The sequence below is a fragment of the Staurois parvus genome, unplaced genomic scaffold (genome assembly GCF_062004578.1).
Source record: "Staurois parvus isolate SC_StPar_1 unplaced genomic scaffold, SC_StPar_1.0 ptg001451l, whole genome shotgun sequence".
Lineage (NCBI taxonomy): Eukaryota > Metazoa > Chordata > Amphibia > Anura > Ranidae > Staurois > Staurois parvus.
Window position 1 is genome coordinate 1,551,285 of NW_028319247.1, and position 21,614 is coordinate 1,572,898.

General features: G+C 44.6%; 1 protein-coding gene across 1 annotated transcript in view; it reads left to right on the top strand.

Moving 5' to 3' along the window:
• Positions 1-21,614, top strand: part of LOC149435916 (uncharacterized) — a 256,377-nt gene that overhangs the window by 61,672 nt on the left and 173,091 nt on the right. Inside the window, exons 7-10 of the mRNA XM_089662262.1 lie at positions 665-771; positions 1,053-1,085; positions 2,908-3,031; positions 4,395-4,457. Coding sequence (XP_089518388.1) covers positions 665-728 — 64 coding nt within the window. The 3' untranslated portion in view covers positions 729-771; positions 1,053-1,085; positions 2,908-3,031; positions 4,395-4,457. The remainder of the gene's footprint in view (positions 1-664; positions 772-1,052; positions 1,086-2,907; positions 3,032-4,394; positions 4,458-21,614) is intronic.

Sequence of the window (21,614 nt, forward strand, 5' to 3'; positions counted from 1 at the left end):
GCCCCCACCCAACGCATTGGTGGTGATGTACTCGATCACCTCAGGCACTTCCTGCATTTCTTTCAGGCTTCCTTTTGAAAGCCATTTTATGTTTTGAGCGCCTCATTCTATCGCATCACAGACTCCACACTTGACCACAGTACCTAACTGCTTTTAGATCCAGGGCCTCTACCTGCATCTTCCAGTAATTACTGTCCTGGAACAAGTACACAGCTAGTAAAGTATTGGGACATTTTCTATTTACAAACTATTTAAGGCCAGTGACTTGCTTTTGTAGTGAATGATAACACTGGTGATGATTAGGGGAGAGTTCAGCCATGCTTGGTTCCCAGTCCAAAGCCACCTGAGCAAGCCCATCAGAAAGCTGTCACTATGCTAGGCCAATCATAAGCGGCCAAGGCACACCATTCCCCAATGAGTAGGTGTGACCGCAGGGTGGCGAGTGCCCGGCTGTGGCTGATTGTCTACAGTACAGGTGATGGCTTCCTGGCGGGGTCACCCAATTGGGTTTGGACCAGGACTAATCTTAATAGCTTGGACATTTAAAAAAAAAAGGTCAGCAGTGACACCCTTATATTTCTATTATTTCCAGTCAAATTGATGTTTACCAATATTAGCGATAGCAATGGCATTATAGTAGTTGTTATTTTTTTTTCTCCTCCAGCATCTTCAGCGGCAGGGTACGATTTGAGGACTTACAAGGACTTTACCAAGAACACCAGGAATGAGAAGACCTGACAATCAAAAAAGGAATACATGCAAGAGGAAAAGGTTTGGCTTGGTAGAGTTGTTTGGAAAACAATGTAGCAACAACAGATCAGAACAGTGTTTTTTAGAATACATTGAAAGATTTTTTTGGATTGATCAGTTTGCAAAGCAGTTTGAAAGAAAGGATGCAGCACATAAAAAGTCTTGGAGACATTAATGAGAAACTATAAGAAAACATTAATTGCCCTTAGCAGCTGATCAAACATTTGCTTTCAAGGGCATCCTGAATCTTTGCTTTAAATTGCTACGAAATACCTGACCCAAGCACTATGTTTGATTTTCAGGTTGAAAGAATGAACCAAGAATGACACACGGAGGTAGGTCTGTCCATCCCTGCTGCAAACACTGTGCCTTCATATCCTGCCGAGATCTGCCGACTCTCTTCATCTTGGCTGACAAGACACTGTGTGACTCAAATCTGGTGCTTTTCTCTGTTCTCCATAGAAGACAGATTCACAGATTATTATTATTATACAGTATTTATATAGCGCCAAAGGGTATGCTCAGCGCTGTACAGTAGCAAGGGGGACAGAACCTGAGACAAGACAGTAACAATACACTACACGAGGGGTTCGAGGGCCCTGCTCTTTCGAGCTTACAATCTAGGAGGGAGGGGAAGGTGGCACAGGAGGAGATGGCTGTGGGGGATGGAGTGGTGGGAGGAGTGGAGGAGGTTAGTTGTTAGGTGAGGTAGGGTGTTAGGTGAGGTTGGGGTAGGCTTCCCTGAAGAGGAGGGTTTTCAGGGTTCGCCTGAAGGTGAGGAGGGTAGGTGACAGTCTGATGGATTGGGGTAGGGAGTTCCAGAGGATGGGGGAAGTCCTGGAGAAGTCTTGCAATCAGGCGTGGGAGGAGGAGACCAGGGAGCTCAAGAGCAGGAGGTCCTGTGAGGAGCGGAGGGCACGGGTAGGGTAGTATTTGGGTATCAGGTCAGTTATGTAGTTCGGGGCAGCATTGTGAATGGCCTTGTAGGTCAGGGTTAGCAGCTTGAACTTGATGCGTTGGGCAATCGGGAGCCAATGAAGGGATTGGCAGAGGGGGGAGGCAGATGTGGAGCGCTTGGTGAGGTGGATGAGTCTGGCCGCTGAGTTTAGGATCAACTGGAGTGGGGATAGCATTCGTTTGGGTAGGCCAGATTCATCATCATGTTGTGGTCTAGTTATGTCTGTGAGATACGGGTAACTTGTCTGTGGAATAATCAATATTCTAACCTTGTTTATGGCAGAGCACTAAAGAGTCTGCATATTATAAATACATCTAAATTCATACACACGTCCCACTGAACACAGAACAGGCTCCCTTGTCCGTCTGGTTGCTGTCATGCCTTCAGCAACCTCTGAGGAAACTGAACTATCATTAATTTGTGTCATCCCATTATCCAGACGTATCTGTCTTCACCACTTCATGTGACACTTCTCTGCCCTGAAAACACTGGGAGATGTCAGCACCTTTTGGACGCACCTACACATCTCCAATAGGGAAGTATGTAACGCACGTCACAAATGACCAGCGACACTTACATTTTTATAGTCAGTTTTGTCACTGGCAGGTAGTTTCAAAATATGGTTCTGTCAAGCAGTCCAGACCGTGTCCATTCAGATTAATCTCTGGCAGAATTTTCCTCCATAAGAATGTCGTGCCAGAAACTTTGGTTTTCAGTGACTTGTGCTTGGCCGAAAATCGGATCTAAGACAGTCCCTGTGTGCCTTATGCCTGTACACACGATCAGAAAATCAGATGACAAAAAACGCTTTCGGGAGGGATCGTGCGATAATCTGATCAGTAGTACACAGCTTTCAACAGTCGATCACGACAGTTCATGCGACAATATCTGAAGGAACAAGCACGAAATGTTTTCTTGTACGATAACAGAACAAATGATTTTCTTTTAATCCGTACAATATTCGTTCCCAAAAAATCGAGAGACACAGACCACGCATGCTCATAAACAAAAGAATACATTACAATACAATACATTACACCACTTTTGAAGTTGTAGAATAATTTTCGGAAATTTAGTAACCTTTACATTTTCGAGGCTAGCATGCAACACAAATACTAATGATACGTTGTCCGATTATCTGATCGTATGTACTGGGCATTACCTTGTTATCAATTTAATCTCTGTATTTGTTTGTTAAGGAATATGCTGAATATACAGACTACTACTGGAAATATAATCTACACATCAGCCTAATAATTGCAGTTCTTAAACTAAGAACAAAAAATTGTAAAAATGGGAAAGTGATATAGAAGATTATTTCAGGTAAATTTTACAATTAGTTTAATTTAATGTGCATACTAAATAGAATGCAATACGTTCTTGCATTACTTTTCTACCCTACCCTGTCTATATAGAATTTTCCTGTTCTTTTCTTTATCCACTTACCTCTAGAAGGTTTTACCGCCTTCATGACCAGGCCATTTTTTTTGCTATTCCGTACTGCACTGCTTTAAATGGCAATTGCGCACTCATGCAAAACTGCACCCAAATTAAATTTATATATATTTTTCCACACAAAGAGCTTTCTTTGGTGGTATTTGATCACCACTGGGTTTTTTATTTCTCACCATATAAATGAAGAAAGCCAAACAAATATTTTTTACTGTCTAAAAAATCTAATTTCTTCATAATCTTAGGGCAAAAATGTATTCTGCTTCATGTCTTTGGTATTAGAAATATCCCGATAAGTGTGTATTGATTGATTTGCGTGCAAGTTATAGCATCTACAAACTATGGTATATATACTAGAATTTTTTTTTTTTTTACTAGTAATGGAGGTGATCAGCGACTTGTAGTGGGACTGTCATAGTGCTGTGGGTAATCTGACACTAACTGACACTTTGTGAGAACTGACTGACTACCTCTGACATCTCCAGTAACACTAACACAGTGATCATTGCTAATACAATTCACTGTCACTGTATTAATGACACTGGCTGGGAAGGGGTTAACATCTATGGGCAATCAAAGGGTTAACCGTCTGCCTAACAATGTGCAAAGTGTGCAAGGTTCTCTTCTGTCATTCGCTTGGCTGATCAGCGGGTCCTGGCCATGATTCATTGGCCAGGACTTGCTGATCGGCTTGTGCTGTAGCAATTGACAGCACAGCCAGGGTTGGCAGGCTCATGCGCATGCACCCCCTACATGCCGAATCATGTACATGTATGTGTTCTGCTGCAGCAGGGCCAGTCTGCCACAAAATCTGGTGCAGCTCTGCATAGAAACCAATGGACTTCCAGGTTTTATTGTCAAGGTTTACTTGAACTAGCTGAAGTTAGAATCTTATTGGCTCCCATGCGCAGCTACACCAGATTCTGAGTGCACCAGTTTTAGTAAATCTCTCCCACAGTATGCATAGTAACATTGCATATCTCTATGTCCCCTATGTCTGGCAATTTATAAGAATAGCTGTCACGGTGTCACTTTTTTCCCTCCCTACCTCCTTCTCCCTCATTTCCACATTCTCCCTCCTGCAGCTGCCATTTTTTCATTATACTTTCTGTATTAATTAATGAACAGTTCTCATATAATTTTGTATATTGTTTAGAAAGATACTTCTTGAGGAGATGAATGTTTGCAAGCTCTTCTTTCTTTGGGACTAATGTGAACGTTTTTGGCCTAATAGGTTACTTGATACCACAGAGACAAGGCTGACACACCGCTTTCAGACTAAGGCCTAGCTGACCAGGTAGGATACAGTTTTTTTTTTTTTCTGTCTAATGTTTTGTAATGAACTGCAGACTTCTCCCAGTTTTACTGGAACGTTCACTGATGCTGTCCTCCACCCACATAGAAGCCTCTCTGTTAGAGATGTAGTGAAGTTAGTCATGGACAACAAAAAACTTGCACCTGTCTTCAGAGTAAACATGAAAGAGTGAAAGTTGCAGCTGAGAGCATGAGCAAATGTTAAAGGATAAGTTCAGCTTTAATAAAAAAACAAAATAAAAAAAAAAAACAATAATAATAATAAAAAAAAAATATATATACTGTATTTTATTTATATATATATATATATATATATATATATATATATATATATATATATATATGTGTGTGTGTGTATATATATATATATATATATATATATATATATATATATATATATATACATACATACATACATACATACATACATACATACATACATACATACATACATACATACACACATACATACACACACACACATTTTGCAGGAAGAAAAATGTTTATTTATTTATTCATGCTGATGAGCCTGCAGAGCATTGCATCTGTGATCAGTAGAGTGTCTGCGCAATGTCAGGCTCCTGCATACACTGCCTTCAGCTTGCCTGCTGGTATCTCCACACAGATAGATAGCTGGAGGAAGTGTCAATGAATTATGAGAGCGCTCATCAGTGCCTTCGCAGTTCATTGAGAACTACAAGCCGTCTGCTGCGGGGGGGGGGGGCGCAAACGGGACCTGTAGTTCATTCATTCACAGATTGCTGTGAATGAATGATGTGGCTGTGTGGGCGAAGCACCGCACAGCCGCACTGTTTCCAAAAAGTGACAGCAGGTGTGGGGAGAAGATTGTCCACTGTCACGGGGTGGGGGAAGGTAGGTAGACCTGCGGCATGTTACACAGTAACTAAACACCCTAAATCTGGGTGTAATGTTTAACATGCTCCAAAAGGTGAACCTCTCCTTTAAGGGGGGTAGGCATTGGGAAGCTGACTATGTGTCCGGAGAGTGATTATTCATCTGTAAAGTTTTGCAAACTTGCAAGATAACAAATCTGTGTGAATCTTCCCTGTTAAGCTATATTGCATCAGTGTGTATGATCCTTGTGCAGAAATCTTATCCGGGGCTTTTATTTTACTTAAAAAGTAATACTTCTGTTATTCATGCTGTCTGTGGTGTTTCTTACACAAGAGTTATCTCATTCCCTGGGATGACTGCACCTATACTATAATATATGTCCTCAAAATGTGCCTTCTCCCATCTGTGTCTCACCTGCGTTGCAAGTCCCCCTCCCCCCCCCCTTTTTTTTTTTTGCAATCACCATCATTGGTTTACTATTGTATTGTACGATCTTTATCTGTTAACCTTCAATAAAAATCCTGAAACAGAAAAGTGCAGTTATTCCTTCTATAACCTGCCTCCATGCAAGGCCTAGTCCATAATCCTGTAAAAGTACAAACTGGTTTATGATTGCTTTAGCTGTGGTACCATTAGCAACTGTCATTTTTTGGTGCTGTGAAATGGAACACCTGACTAGCTGGTTGTTTCATCCTTTTCCATCGCTTTAGTTTATATCGCTTTTCAGACTTGTTGTGGGAGTTGGTGTGGCTGATAGCTCCATTATGGTGGAAAGTGCAGCTTTTCCAGTGTTAACTACAAGTGTGACATGTAATATTTCCTGCGATGTAGATCCCAGCGTGTTGTGGTGAGCGAGGAATTGTAATCATCCTGTGGCTTGCTGCAGCCCATCAAAAAGTGCACAGAAATGTTCTATTGTGCTATGTATCGATGGGTGAGATTGATTTAACCCCTCACAGCCTTCATTGTTCGGAGTCACATCATATAGTGTGTTCTGGGCTGGTTTATACAAAGCCGAAGTATCTCTTCACCACTGCAACCTTTTTGATTTCAGCTGCCATGTTTCTTGTTCAGGTTATAAAGGTAGATCTAGTTGGTATGGACAGTAGCTTGATTCTTCTCCTGCTTTGTTCGGGTGGAGAAAGCAGGTCTGAAGAATCCAGTATTTGCAGCCTACCTGAAAGAGCTGAGGAGCCTGCAAGGTGACAGAATTATTTTATAATAAGCATTCATCCTGCCATCAATTTTCTCAAGATTCCCTGTGCCTTTTAGAGATCCCCCCCCACACAAATATCAGTGAGCCACCACCATGCTTCACAGTGGGAATGGTATTCCTGTCGCTGTTGACCCCTCTCCTAACATAGCGCTTATGCTTGTAACCATAAAGCTCTATTTTGGTCTAGTCATGCTGTGAGATGTGTCAAGGTGTAGTCAGGCATATTCTAACCGGGTTTTTTTGTGGTACTGCCGCAGTAAAGGCTTCTTTCTGGCAACTCGACCATGCAGCTAATTTTTGTTCAAGTTTCGTTGTAGTGTGCTGCTTGAAACAATCACACTGTTTTTTTCCCAAAGCAGCCTGTGTTTCTCCTGAGGTTACCTGTAGGGGGGTTTTTCTTTGTATCCCAAATAATTCTTCCGGCAGTCTTGGCTGAAGTCTTTCTTGGTATACCTGACTTTGGCTTGGTATCAAGTCATCCTCGAATTTTCTACTTCTTAGTAAGTGATTGAACAGTACTGACCGGCATATTCAAGACTTTTGATATCTTTTTATCTCCTAGATTGTAAGCTCAAAAGAGCAGGGCCCTCAATCCCCTTATGTTTTGCATTGTATTGGTATTGTTCTGTCACATGTTCTGTCCCCCTCTGTAATGTACAGCGCTGAGCCAACTATTGGTGCTTTATAAATACTGTATAATAATAATAATATTATCCTTTTTCCATCTTTATAAAGTTGCATTACCTTGTTACGCAGGTCTTTTGACAGTTATTTTCTGCTCCCTATGGCTCAGTATCCAGCCTGCTCAGTCCATTCACATGAGAGCCAACAAACTCATTGATTATTTATACACAGACACTGATTGCAATTTAAAAAGCCACGGATGTAGGAAATTAACCTTTAATTGTCATTGTAACCCGTGTGTGTCCCCCCATGTGTGTCTGTACCAAGGCTGAACATTCCGGGGGGGGGGGGGTGAAGGGGGGTTCGACACGTGTGGTCTAGATAAGAAAAAGGGGCACAAGCTTTGCGCATTACGTCACACACAAATCTTTTATTTGGAAGTAACATGTATACTCACAAATGCCAAGTAAATCCAAGCATGTCATAGCCCTCAATGGTCCATAGTCCGGAGTACTGTGCGAGTCCCATACACAGAAATGGACGTTCAGAGCATGGCTGACGGGAATCTGGAGTATGGGAGTGATAGAAGAGACTGTTAGTTGCTTTATCTTCACAGTCTATATAAACAATAAATGGCTTTGGCTTCACCGACTCCTTATCTGAAGGCTTGCTAGGAATACCTCATCAGCTTAGGTAAGGTATACCATATTGTATTCTTTCCTTCTACATTTAGGAATATAATTTACTGACATCTTGCCTGGTCAGTGCAATAATTGGAGATGACTGACATGTGGCTGTGTAACTCTTTCATTGCTGGCGCTGGCGATACGCGGAGTGCGTTCTCTGCGATGCATTCTGAGGACAGGGTTAATAATAATGAGCAGCTCCAGCTGTGCGCTGTATCTTGGTGCCTTCCAGCCTTACACAAGCTGAGCTTTAATCCCTTGTCTCTATCTGGAATCTATTATATTATGCAAGGCCATTAACTGCATGGAAGATTCATAGCCAGGTTATGGTATGTCGACAATGTACAACTCTCCTCTGAGCACTTTCAGTCCTTTCTGGTGACTTGTGTGCAAATGTTACCTGACAGTTTGTTTCCCTCGTGTTTTCCCGTTTGTTATGTGTTGTGCTAACAAGTTTGTCTCCACTGAAACTGAGTGTGATTTTTGCCATCATATATCACCCACCAGCCTTACTGCGATCGAGCTCCTTAAACTGGCCGTAATGCTTCTATTTTTATTATTATTATTGTTATACAGGATTTATGGTGCCAACAGTTTTCTCAGCGGTTTACAAAACGAGTTTCTGACCCGGAGAAAGTGTCCAGCACCCAAAGTAAGAATGAAATCACAAAAACTGATCTGCATACTTGTTCTTGGGTCAGCATCTTTCGAAAGTATCGAACACACACATATTATTATACAGGATTTATGGCGCCAACAGTTTGCTCAGCGCTTTACAATATAACGGGAGGCAATACAGCAACAATGCAGTTCAATACAAGAGGAAAAAGGATTATTAAAATTATTAAAGGAAGCATTTAAAGGGGAACTCGTCATTCCTTGAAGTATTGAAGTTAAAAGATAACTAAACCTGAGAACAAAAATGGAAATGACTGCAGCTTACCAGCCCTGAGATGTGGTCAAAAAAGTAGTAAATTATTATTATACAGGATTTATAGAGCGCCAACAGTTTGCTCAGCGCTTTACAATATAACAGGAGACAATACAGCAACAATACAGATCAATACAAGAGGGATAGGAGGGCCCTGATCCTGGGAGCTTACAATCCAAGAGCTTCTAGATTTTTTCGTTCAACCTGCAGGCTCAATGAAAGAAAGCGAACATATTCCTTCATCCCTGCCAAACTGCGACTATGGACTAATCTTCCCTCCTGGCTACCGTAATCTGACAGGCGGCTTCAGCGGCTATCCAACGACTGAAACAGTGCTTGTGTCTGATTGGACGCAGGTGCTGTTTGGCTGACAACCCTGCTCTTTCCACAAATGATGACTGTTCATTCGACTTTTGTTGAGATCACGACTGCAGTTTGAATCATGTTTATATACGTGGTTTTGCACAGGAGGGTTGCCCTGTAACAGTATACCTGCTATGGGGCAGTCCTAAAGTAGTATTATTATTATACAGGATTTATGGCGCCAACAGTTTGCTCAGCGCTAGGGGCGGACTGACCAATGGAGGGAACTCGGGCAATGCCCGAGGATCCGGGGTCAGTAGGGGGCCCCATGAGATGTCCCTGGTACCTTTCATTCTTTTTTTGGGTGTGATTTGAGTTTAGGTGAGGACACAGGGGCCCCATGATCCCCTATTGCCCGGGGGCCCCATGAGTTGTCAGTCCGCCCCTGCTCAGCGCTTCACAATATAACGGAACACAGTACAATTACAATACATTTCAGTACAGAAGGAATAGGAGGGCCCGGCTCGTGGGGCTTACAATCTAAAGGAAGTAGTTAAGAAATAATCATTGGTAAAAGAAGTATGAACCTTTGGCGGTCAGTTTTTTATCTACTTTAACCCTAGGTTCACATCTGTGCGGGTGGTGCCGCTGCGGATCCGCACGACAATCCGTGCACCCACACAGAGAATTGCGGACCCGCGGGTGGGTGCCATTGGTTTTACTGGCACGCCACCCGCACTGAAAAATGCAGCCGTACTGGGAACCTCTGTTGCGTTTTCCAAAGAAGTGCAGGGACTTCTTCCCTGTGTGTCACGGGCACGGGAGTCCATTCAAATGAATGGGTTCTTGTGCCTGTGCAAGATGCGGCCCACACGGCTGCATAGATATGAACCGGGGTACCAGCCTTCATGGGGTTTGCCCACCCCTAGAACTCACAGTCCCCAGTCCTCATTCCTTATATGCAGGGAACATTCCCCGATAACAGGCCGACAAGGGATATAGGGAGTGTTTCCTTTGTAGGGCATTGCATTGATAGGGCTGTGCCCTGCACTGGCCCCTGATGCTTCATTTCCATGACTCCTCCAGTTGCAATGTATCATCAGCAGTTATGGGATGTAAGTTGAGTTGATTCCCAGGAGTGAAGAGTTGTATGAACAGGAATAAAAGCAAGCTTCGGTCAGCAGAACGCACATCTCTTGGGCATGTCATCAATAACTCCTTGAATAATGTGGGAATCAATGTCTGCACTGTGATGGTTACATTACCACCAGGGCACTTGCCACCCAGCCTGCCGCTGAATGTGAAGACAAGCGGTTCCTGGACTCGGGCACAGTACCTGTATGCAGGAGAGTGTTTAGGTCTTACTGTACAAATATACAGTCATTGGTCAGCAGAAAGTGCAGCGGCCCAGGGTGGGGGTGGGGGTGGGGGTGGGGGGGTGACAGACTTGCAGCTGCAGTCTAAGCCCGGCTTAAGAATATACTTTCAATCAACTTATCATTACTACGCAGCACCTGCGAGGCCGGATTGTTTATTAAGATGACGCAGGGTGGCACTCCCCGCAGCTGAGAGAAAGCCGTTACTGTGTGATACAATGTTGTTTTTCAGCGCGATGCTCGTCATGTGACCCCGTCCGGCAACCTGTGAGTAAAGACACTGTGAAACGCTGTACTATCTATCCCTCCATTCAGGGTTTTTCTGCAAGGTGGGAGGCCCAGATCTGTAACATTTCCACAATCTGATATTGTCATGGGAGGAAGGGAGGTAAATGGAGCAGTACGAAGCAAGGCCCAGCCAATAAACTCTTCAAGGAGTCCCCCAAATGTACTATTATTTGCTAGGAAAGAACTGGTTCTCGTCCAGGTCAGATTGAAAACACACACGGTCTCCCTGCAGCCAACCAGGAAAACCTAATATAGACATAAGTCTAAGCTGTTGTTCTAATTCCTCATGTAGTTACTTTTTTTTTTTTTTAATGTCCTGTACATCCCGCAGTGAGGTGCAGCGACACTGAAAGACATTTAATATGTAATGTGAGCCCCGGGCGGCTTTATATTCCCCGAGTTGTGCTTAAATTTACACTGGATTTCTATAAAACTCACTTCTGACTTTTGAATTATGTAAATATTTGGGGTGGGGGGAGAGATCTCGCCTTCTTCCCCCAAGTGGTTTCAAGAAATACAATACTTGACGCTGTGTGTATAAATATGTGTGCGTGTTTTATAGCTTCACACTTTGCAGTACATCAGACGGCTAATCGGGGAAGACAAAAGCCAAATTATGTGGGGAATTAGGAAAAGGCTGAATGGCTCGAACAGATTGTATTTGTTTGGGTAGCTTGGTTTTGGTTTGATTGCTTGGCATGTATTTGTACAAAGATAACAAAGAACTATTTTAACAGTCCAAGGCAATCATCTTCAGAGCCAGCAAGGCCCTAACAAAGATACAATTTAGTTTTGCACTGCTTATTGTCTGGAGCCAGTTCTGATGCCATTTGCCATAGCTTCGCCTTCTGAGCAAGCGGTATTTACTTGTCTCATTCATACATATATCCCAAAAATGAGGGTTGTTCCCCATTTCAGGTTAGTGGGCGGAGACGTGCAAATCATTCTTTTATGCCCCAAACAGCCAAATGCACATCCAGTGCTACTGGTGTATAATGCAAGTTATAGAGCCATTTTCTGAACTGCATACAGCTGTTACAGGTTTGTCAAAGTGGAGTTCCACTCACGCTGTCAAAAAATAAAAGTCAGCAGCTACAAAAACTGTAGCTGCTGACTTTTTAAAAAAACAGCCACTTATCTGTCCCTCGGTCCCACGGTGTGTCCCCCGCAGCCCGATTCACTGGCCGTCCTGTATTATAGGAGGCCGGCATCTTAAGTGTGGGCACCCGGCTGTGATAGCTTGCGGCTTCACAGTTGGGTACCCACTGCACATGCACGATTAGCGCTGCTCTTCATGAATGGTCCTGTAGTCTTCTGGGACCTGTCACGTGTAGCTTGCGGCTTCACAGCCCGGTACCCACTGCGCACTCACCTGTCCCTTGATCCAGCGGTGGTGAGGCCGTCTTCTCTCCCTGGCACCGCCATCTTTAGTGTGGGCACCCGGCTGTGACAGCTTGCGGCTTCACAGCCGGGTGCCCACTGCACATGCGCGAGAATCGCTGCGCTTTGTGAATGGTCCTGTAGTCTTCTGGGACCTGTCACGTGTAGCTTGCGGCTTCACAGCCCGGTACCCACTGCGCACTCACCTGTCCCTTGGTCCAGCGGTGGTGAGGCCGTCTTCTCTCCCTGGCACCGCCATCTTTAGTGTGGGCACCCGGCTGTGACAGCTTGCGGCTTCACAGCCGGGTGCCCGCTGCACATGCGCGAGAATCGCTGTGCTTTGTGAATGGTCCTGTAGTCTTCTGGGACCTGTCACGTGTCCCAAAACACTACAGGGAGGGGGGAGGACACTTTCCGTTTTCCGATTGCCTAGGCGGTCGGACCAGAAGTGGGAGTGGGTACCTGTCAAATTCTTGTACCCACTTCCGCCCCCCAAAGGTGCCAATCCTTAATGGGGAGCAATCCTTAAAGCGGAACTTCCACTTTTGGGTGGAGCTCCGCTTTAACCATTGTCAGTGCAGTGTACAGAATTCATGGCTTTTATGGTGCAGAGCTTGTAGACCAGCTGGGTTATATATTCTAGCGATAGAGACTCACTGCTGGTTTACACTGATCCGAATTCTGTGCAGATCAGCTGTAATCCAAAAAGCATAGATTTGCATTATTTCTGATGCAGGCTGTTCACATATATACGGTGCGAATTTCATCCGGTCTAAAAAAAAGGGTCTTTTGCGAGTTTAGTGGGGGTGTGGTGCGAATTGCATCTCCTGCTATGCCCAGTCCCCTCAGAATTCACATTCAATTTGCACCTGTCACAGAAATCGTGTCAAAATCTCCTGCACATGGGTGTGGAAGGCTAGGAACAGAAATATTCAGTGGAACTCAGATGTGTGTGAAAGTCTAACGGGCGGGTCAAGCCTTGCAGCAGAAATTGTACTGTGAAACCGCATCAGATTCGCACCGCATCATTGTGAGCCGGCACTTGGCAGTAATATCTAGTGATGGAAAGGACTTTCTGCGCCAGGAGACAAGAGAAGACTCCTTATTTTAAGGTGGTTTTAAAGTCTAAAAATGTTTTACTTTGTAATGCATTCCTCGCATTAAGAAAAAAAATGCTTAGGCATCAGTATTATTATTATTATACAGGATTTATGGTGCCAACAGTTTGCTCAGCGCTGTACAATATAATGGGAGACAATACAGCAACAATGCAGTTCAATACAAGAGGGATAGGAGGGCCTGATCCTGGGAGCTGACAATCTAGGAGTATTGTAACTTTGTAGCCAGCCACAAGGACAGAAGCTGCAGCAGGGGCTGATATGTGTCAAACATTATACACAGGCACCAGGAGTTAAATTGTGTTACATCAGTCCAGGAAGTGGATGGCGACCATGGACCATGCCTGAACAAAGATGGCTCTATCCTTCTGCAGGGAAAGTATAGATGAAGACATTTTTTTTGTGTGTGTGTGTGTGTGTGTGGGGGGGGGGGGGTGTACAGTGAAATAAGCACCTAGCAGTGTTACGCATTAATTTGCATGCATTAAAAGTCGTCTCTGACGTTGGGTTCACTTACAGCAGGTACATGGTTTTACACTCGAGTACAAGTTATGATTGAGAATGATGGGGGAACTCCGCACAGCAGAACATTTGGTCCCCTGGAGAACCCCGCCCTCGCACTGTGCTGCATCACGGCCTAATGAGGCTTTGTGGCAGGAATTTAATCTTTTTATTGAAACTGTCCCCCAGGATATTGCAGTTTTGTACATGTGCATTTGACTAACGCGCCAGCATACCGATCTCATGACTGGCACCAGCCTTGTTACATGCCTATTCCGCTCGGCTGAGACCTCTGGAGAGTCGGAGTCATTTTCTGCTGTTCAGGCCTGCATCGCATTACCAGAGCAAATACCTCACAGGCCCCCCTGGACCAAAATTGTTAAGTGTAATAGAGACGGCCTTAATCGCTGCCCTCCCAATTCCAAGATAAAACGAAGTTTCAGAAGAGAGCCAGAGTGCAACGTCACATCTCCCGCGACATCTGATAGCGCTGTTACAGGGGATGTCCTCCTGGATTGTATCAGCCAGCCTGTGATAATGCAAGGGTCTTCATCCCTCTTCAGTGTCCACGGGCTTCCCTCCATATGGACTGCATTTCATCTTGTAATGACTGGTAGCAATTACAAGTGATTCAACATCGAAACACTTAAATAAACATTTTTTTGCCGTCGAGAAATGACATTTTCGGTGAGTTTACATTCGGCTCAAATTATGTGCAGGATTTATACATTGTTTTGTAAAAGAGTAAAGATAAATGGTCCTTGTCGGAATTGACCGTCTCTATACTGGAACAGGCTGTGGCACACATATACAGGGTGGGGGTGACTACAAAATGACCCCCCGTGCAGTGTAACCAGATGGGATTAATCGATTTTGTAGCTGTGGGGGAGATGTGATGCTTTCATTTCACAACTCAAAGTACAGCGAGATTGATTACCATTTAAAAGATCCATGACTCCCTATGTAATGCAATGGATAATGTCAGAAGTATGGGGAGTTACTACATTGTCCGGGTAATTGTGCAGATTAGCCAAGCATCATTGGCTAGAGTCAAATATAATACTTACTACAAAATGACGTCAAGGTGATGTTCATCTCTGGAGCATGATGCCAGGGATAACTCTGAGTGGAATCTGGGAGGTTTTGGGGGATATTATCCATTATAATTGCCGTTATTTCATCTTTGTTTAGGTTAAGACCGTACAAAGAGACGTGTCGCCGCTGGTTTGTATGTGGAAAAGAGACTGGTGCTTCTCTGGGACCACCAGGCATGGGGGTAATACAGATTGGTGCCACTGAGAGGGTGGAGGAGACTAGTGCTGCTGAATGGGTAGAAGGGGCTTATACAGTTTGGAACGCAGAGGAGACTGGTACTGCTTGGACAGCAGAGAAGACTGGTACTGTCTGGACAGCTGACGAGAATGGTAGTGCCTGGAGAGCGGAGGAGACTTACACTGTTTGAAGAGCAGAGAAGACTGGTACTGCCTGTTGAAGCGAGGATACTGGTTTTGCCAGAAGATCAGTGAAAACTGGTCCTGCTTGGAGGGTAGAGAAGACTGGGAGAGTGGAGGAGCCTGGTTTTCCTGGGAGGGTAGAGGAGACTGGTACTGCTGGGAGAGTAGAGGAGACTGGTATTCCTGGGAGGGTAGAGGAGACTGGTACTGCTGGGAGAGTAGAGGAGACTGGTATTCCTGGGAGGGTAGAGGAGACTGGTAGTATTAGGAGGACAGAGTAGACTGGTATTTCTGGGAGCATAGAGGAAGATGGTACCCTGGGAGGGTGGAAGACACTGGTACTGCTGAGATGTCAGAGGAGACTGGTACTGCTGCAAAGTCAGATGAGTCTGGTAATGAGGTAGAGCAGAGGAGACTGGTACTGCTGGGAAGGTGCAGGAGAATAGTACTGCCGGCAGAGTAGAAGAAACTGGTGCGGCTAGGAAGGCAGAGGGGACTGGTACTGCTAGGAAGGTACAGGGGACTAATATTGAGGAAGGGTAGAGGAGACTGGTGCTGCTAGGAGGGTTTTGGAGACTGTTACTAATATTGAGGAAGGGCAAAGGAGACTGGTACTGCTGGGAGAGTAGAGGAGAAGACTGGTAATTTAGGGAGAGTAGAGGAGACTGGTACTGCTGGGAGAGTAGAGGAGAAGACTGGTAATTTAGGGAGAGTAGAGGAGACTGGTACTGCTGGGAGAGTAGAGGAGAAGACTGGTAATTTAGGGAGAGTAGAGGAGACTGGTACTGCTGGGAGAGTAGAGGAGAAGACTGGTAATTTAGGGAGAGTATAGGAAAATTTAGGGAGAGTATAGGAGACTGGTAATTTAGGGAGAGTAGAGGAGACTGGTACTCCAGGGAGAGTAGAGGAGACTGGTACTGCTGGGAGAGTAGAGGAGAAGACTGGTAATTTAGGGAGAGTATAGGAAAATTTAGGGAGAGTATAGGAGACTGGTAATTTAGGGAGAGTAGAGGAGACTGGTACTCCATGGAGAGTAGAGGAGATTGGTCCTTCAGGGAGGGTTGAGGAGATTGGTACTGCTGGGAGAGTAGAGGAGACTAGTACTTCATGGAGAGTAGAGAAGACTGGTACTCCTGGGTGGTCAAAGAACCTGGTACTTCTGGGAGAGTAGAGAAGACTGCTACTCCATGGAGAGTAGAGAAGACTGGTACTCCTGAGGGAGCAGAGAAGACTGGTACTGCTGGGGGGGTAGAAGAGCCTGTTACTCCAGGGAGAGTAGAGAAGACTGGTACTCCTGGGGAAGGGGTAGAAGAGCCTGGTACTCCTGAGAGAGTAGAGAAGACTGGTACTCCTGGGGAAGGGGTAGAAGAGCCTGTTACTCCAGGGAGAGTAGAGAAGACTGGTACTCCTGGGTGGTTGAAGAGCCTGGTACTCCTGAGAGAGTAGAGAAGACTGGTACTGCTGGGGGGTAGAAAAGCCTGGTACTCCTGGGAGAGTAGAGAAGACTGGTACTCCTGGGGAAGGGGTAGAAAAGCCTGTTACTCCAGGGAGAGTAGAGAAGACTGGTACTGCTGGGGGGTAGAAGAGCCTGGTACTCCTGGGAGAGTAGAGAAGACTGGTACTCCTGGGGAAGGGGTAGAAGAGCCTGTTACTCCAGGGAGAGTAGAGAAGACTGGTACTGCTGGGGGGTAGAAGAGCCTGTTACTCCAGGGAGAGTAGAGAAGCCTGGTACTCCTGGGGGGTTGAAGACCCTGATACTCCTGAGAGAGTAGAGAAGTCTGGTTTTGCTTAGAGGGCATTAGAGACTACACGACCTCTACCCTTCCAATGGTGCCAAAGATTTCGTTTTGAACTCTGATCTAATATTCTGTGGCTGGGTGGCCTCTTGACCTTGAGTGGTGGACAGACATGCATTACAGTCATGACAACTGCTGTGGGGAACAGCCTGATGCTCCCCCATAGATACCACATACCAGAATTGTACTAGCTGGGCAGCATATTGTGAGCTCCAAGGAGCAGGGCCCTCGATCCCCTCATGTTTTGCATTGTATTGGTATTGTTCTGTCACATGTTCTGTCCCCCTTTGTAATGTACAGCGCTGAGCGAACTATTGGCGCTTTATAAATACTGTATAATAATAATAATAATAATAATATAGACATTGTTCCATCTATTGTCGGTCAGTCAGGTTGAAAATGTTTGTCTTTTTTCCTGTGGTTCCACATTGACAGTGGAGAGGTGAGTATACCTATTCCCTGACCATGAAGATGGAGGATATAACCAGATGAATGTCCTCATAAAACCACAGCATGTGAGATATCCAGGGGTAGCTTGTAAAAGTGTGACGTTATGTGTCACAGAAATACACGCCCCAGGATCTATCACCGTTCACCAATTACACAGACAGCAACCCCCGCTCAGTGTGTATGTAATAGGGTGCGCACAAATATTCCCAATTGTAACACCACTGATAGTATCTGTGTTACCATGGCACCAGCCTTTTCCATGCGTGTACTGATACTATCTTTCAAATAAATATGGAAAATAATTTAAGGCACGTGTAAATACATTCCTGATATACATTCCAGTGTATCATGTCTCTGAGGAAATCACTGTCTTCGCAGGTTACATGAGACTTAAAGCGGAACTAAACTGCATCCGAGCACCACAAACCAAAACACCCCCCCCACCCAATCCATCCATCCATCCATGTCTCCATGGTTTATTTTCTTAGTTATTTCCAGTGATTCATGGCTGGGACCTGCTGATCTTCTGTGTCCAATCACAGCCCAGAATCCTATGTTCAGAAACATCACAGGGCTCTGTACATAGGGAACAATCTCTTTGTCTCTTCTCCCTGGGAGAAGAAACAAACACATTTTTAGTAAAAAGGCAGCACACAATATACACATTAAAGCGGAGTTCCAGCTCCCCCTCAAAAGAAATTAAAAGTCAGCAGCTCCAAATACTGTAGCTGCTGACTTTTAATATTAGGGCACTTACCTGTCCAGGGATCCAGCAGTGTCCTCACCCGAGCTGGTTCTTCAATTGGTTGTCGGGTGCTGGTGCCGCCATCTTGACTAAGGGAAGCCGGCAGTGAAGCCTTGCTTTTTCACAGCTGGCTACCGACTGCGCATGCGCTCTGCGCTTTGTGTATGGGTCACAGTCCTCTGGGACCTTCCCCAGAGGGCTGCGGAGGGGGGCCAAATTTCCGGCTCAGTTTGCTACTGCAAACTGAGCTGGAAGTGGAAGTAGGTACCTGTCAAAACCAGCTAAATACTTTTGGGTGGAACTCTGCTTTAAACATTGTTAGGCACACTGTTAACCCCTTGATTACCCCGAGATGTAAACCCCTTTCCAGTCGGTGTCATTAGTACAGTGACAGTGTATAGTATTGATGGTGATGTCAGTGTCAGTTAGTCCCCACCTAGTGTCAGTCAGTGTCAGATTGCCCGCTGCTCTATCGCCAGTATAAAAAAAATAAATAAAAATTCCAGTATATAGCCCATAGTTTGTAGACACTATAACTTTCACACAAACCAATCAATATACATTTATTGGTATTTTTTTGTAAAGATGTAGCAAAATACGTTTTGGCTTTAATTTATGAAGCAATTTGATTTTTTTAATTTTTTATGGGATATGTTTTATAACAGAAAGTAGAAAATATAGTTTTTTTCACCCAAATTGTATGTCTTTTTTGTTTCTATAATAAAAAATAACCCAGCGGTGATCAAATACCTCCAAAAAAGCTCTATTAGTGTGAAAAAAAATTATATAAATTTCATTTGCGTACAGTGTTGCATGACCACGCAATTACCGGTTAAAGTAGCACAGTGCTAAATAGCAAAAAAATGGCCTGGTCATGAAGAGGATAAACCCTTCAAGTGGTTCTCTCAATCCTTTTGTCATATTCCGTATTTTATAATACGTACGCAGAGGAAAGTCGCGTCTACGGTGGAGGGTTTGTTCCTGTGTGCTTCCTCTGTGTATATCCATGTTCCTCCGGGTTGTTTCTTAGGCTCCTTGGTGGACAGGCATGTTAGGAGAGCTCTGCTTCTCATTTTTGGCCTCTGGGAGATGATTAGTTAAACGTTCCAGGCATAAAATGTCATTACAGTAGCTCACCTGTTATTTCCCTTCTAAAACAGAGCTGGGATTCCACTCACAATCCTGAAGAGGTGTTTGGGAGAGGTGGGGAGACCGGCAGGAGGAAATGGTTCTCTGGCAGAACAATGAGAACCCCCACATTGAGCCGCTCTTAATGGAGAAGAGAAGGAAGAAAAATGTCTTTTTTGGGGGGTTTGGTTTTCCTGTATGGGGTTAACGAGACCACATACGTTACAGCGGATGAACCACAGTTTCCTGTGCAGCAGAGCGTGTCATACATTCATAGTACATCTACCACCAGAACATTCACACAGGGCCTGCACAGAATTCTGGTTTATTTAGTGACTCGTTCTGTGGAAAATATAGTTTCATATTCCTTTCGGTAGTCTGCCTTGGAGTTTCATTTATAAATCTATAGGGTGGTCTATCGTAACCCATGATAATACTGCACGTGGAGGTGTACCCTGCCAGTAAAAGAAGCAATGGTGGCAACTATGTGCAACATATGTAATACGAGGTGGTATCAAAACGTTTCGAGACAAGAGATGGCAGCACAAGGCTTCACACACAATCACAGGGAGCACCAACCTTCATAAGTCAGTGTACCAAAAGACATTGTCCTGTGTACATCGGGAGCTGTGCAACTGGTGCTATTCTGACCACGTGCCTTACCATGTTTGCTATTTCATCATGGAAAGCAAACTAGAACAAAGAGCAAACGTGAAATCCTGCGTGAAACTGGGCAAATCTGTCAGAGACGTTTGACATGATTCCGAAAGTTTACGGTGATGCTGCAATGACACGTTCGCAGTGCTTTGAGTGGCACGCGCACTTCAAAAGCAGAAGCACATCACTGGAAGACAATGAGAGATCACGAAGACCTTCAATGAGCTCAACCCCCGAAAATACTCTCTTCTCGAAGAAAGGTCGCAGTTTTGACAAAATTGCGGAGATCCAGCGATTTGCCCAGTTTCACTCAGAATTTCACGCTTGTTCTGTGTTCTAACTTGCTGTCCGTGATGAAATAGCAGACGTGGTAACGCACATGGTCAGAATAGCACCAGTTGCACAGCTCCTGATGTACACAGGACAATGTCTTTTGGCACACTGACTTATGAAGGTCGGTGCTCCCTGTGATGACTGTACATGCAGCCTTGTGCTGTCATCTGTTGGCGTGTTACAAAACTAGTTTTGAAAATTTTTTAATACCACCTCGTATGTATGATTGTAATGCAATTGTATTATCTTTCTGTTTTCTATTTAAACTTTTTGTAATTTATTAGGAGTGAGCATATGTTATGGGTGACTATGATTGCATTGTTGTTCGGTTCGGTAAAGTATCTTCATAATTCCAGCTCTTTGCTACACAAGGCAGTCACAACATAGCAGGCTGAAAAGTCTTTGTCAAACAAATTCCTGAGAGAAGATTCTCCAGTGGGCATATCTGATCTTTTGACAATTCTGTGCACTTTGAGCCGGGTTCACACTTGTGCGGTGCGGCATACTGCATGTGATTCGCACAGAAACCGCACCGCATTCCTGTGCAAACCACATGCGAATCTTGTGCGGTGCGATTGGAGCCGTGGATTTTGTATGGCTCAAATCGCACCGCATCCGCACCAAAAAGGTACAGGACCCTTTTTTGGGTCCGCACTAGAATTGGATCGCATGAGTATTCACACCTATGTGTTCTGATTCTGCACATCGCACCGCGTTTTGCAGACCTATTTCGGAATGTTGTTACCCTAACATACACATCCGCAGTGGTTCGCATGAATTATGTGCGATTCTGATGCGGTGCGGAATTTGCACAGAAAACGCTGAGAATTCCGCACCGCATCGGTGTGAACCCGGGCTTAATGTATATCCTCTCCTTGTTGCATCCCCAGAGCAGGAAGTGAAGAGAAATCTCCCCAGTGGGATACAGCAAAAATATCTTGATGTGTGTTTTAACCATTCCATACAAAACTAAAAAAAAAAGGCTTTATGTGCACTTTAAGGCTAGTGTGTAAGGCCCTGGTGCCCAGCCTGTGGCCCAAGGGTTGCATGTGGCCCCTTGGTATACGATGTGCGGTCATTAGACCTCAGCAGTCTGTAGTGGGAACATTGATCTCTACCAGCACCACCACCTGTTGTCAGCGCTGCTAGACCTCCCTGTTTATGGCCGCCCTAACCCGGAGCAAACAGATATTTCACATTACTTTAGCCGATTAATTCTGAAGTCGGTTTTTGTCCCAGCTATTCTAGCATCTCCTTTTAATAACCTTGATTAAGCCGAAGTAGCATGTTCTGGTTTTC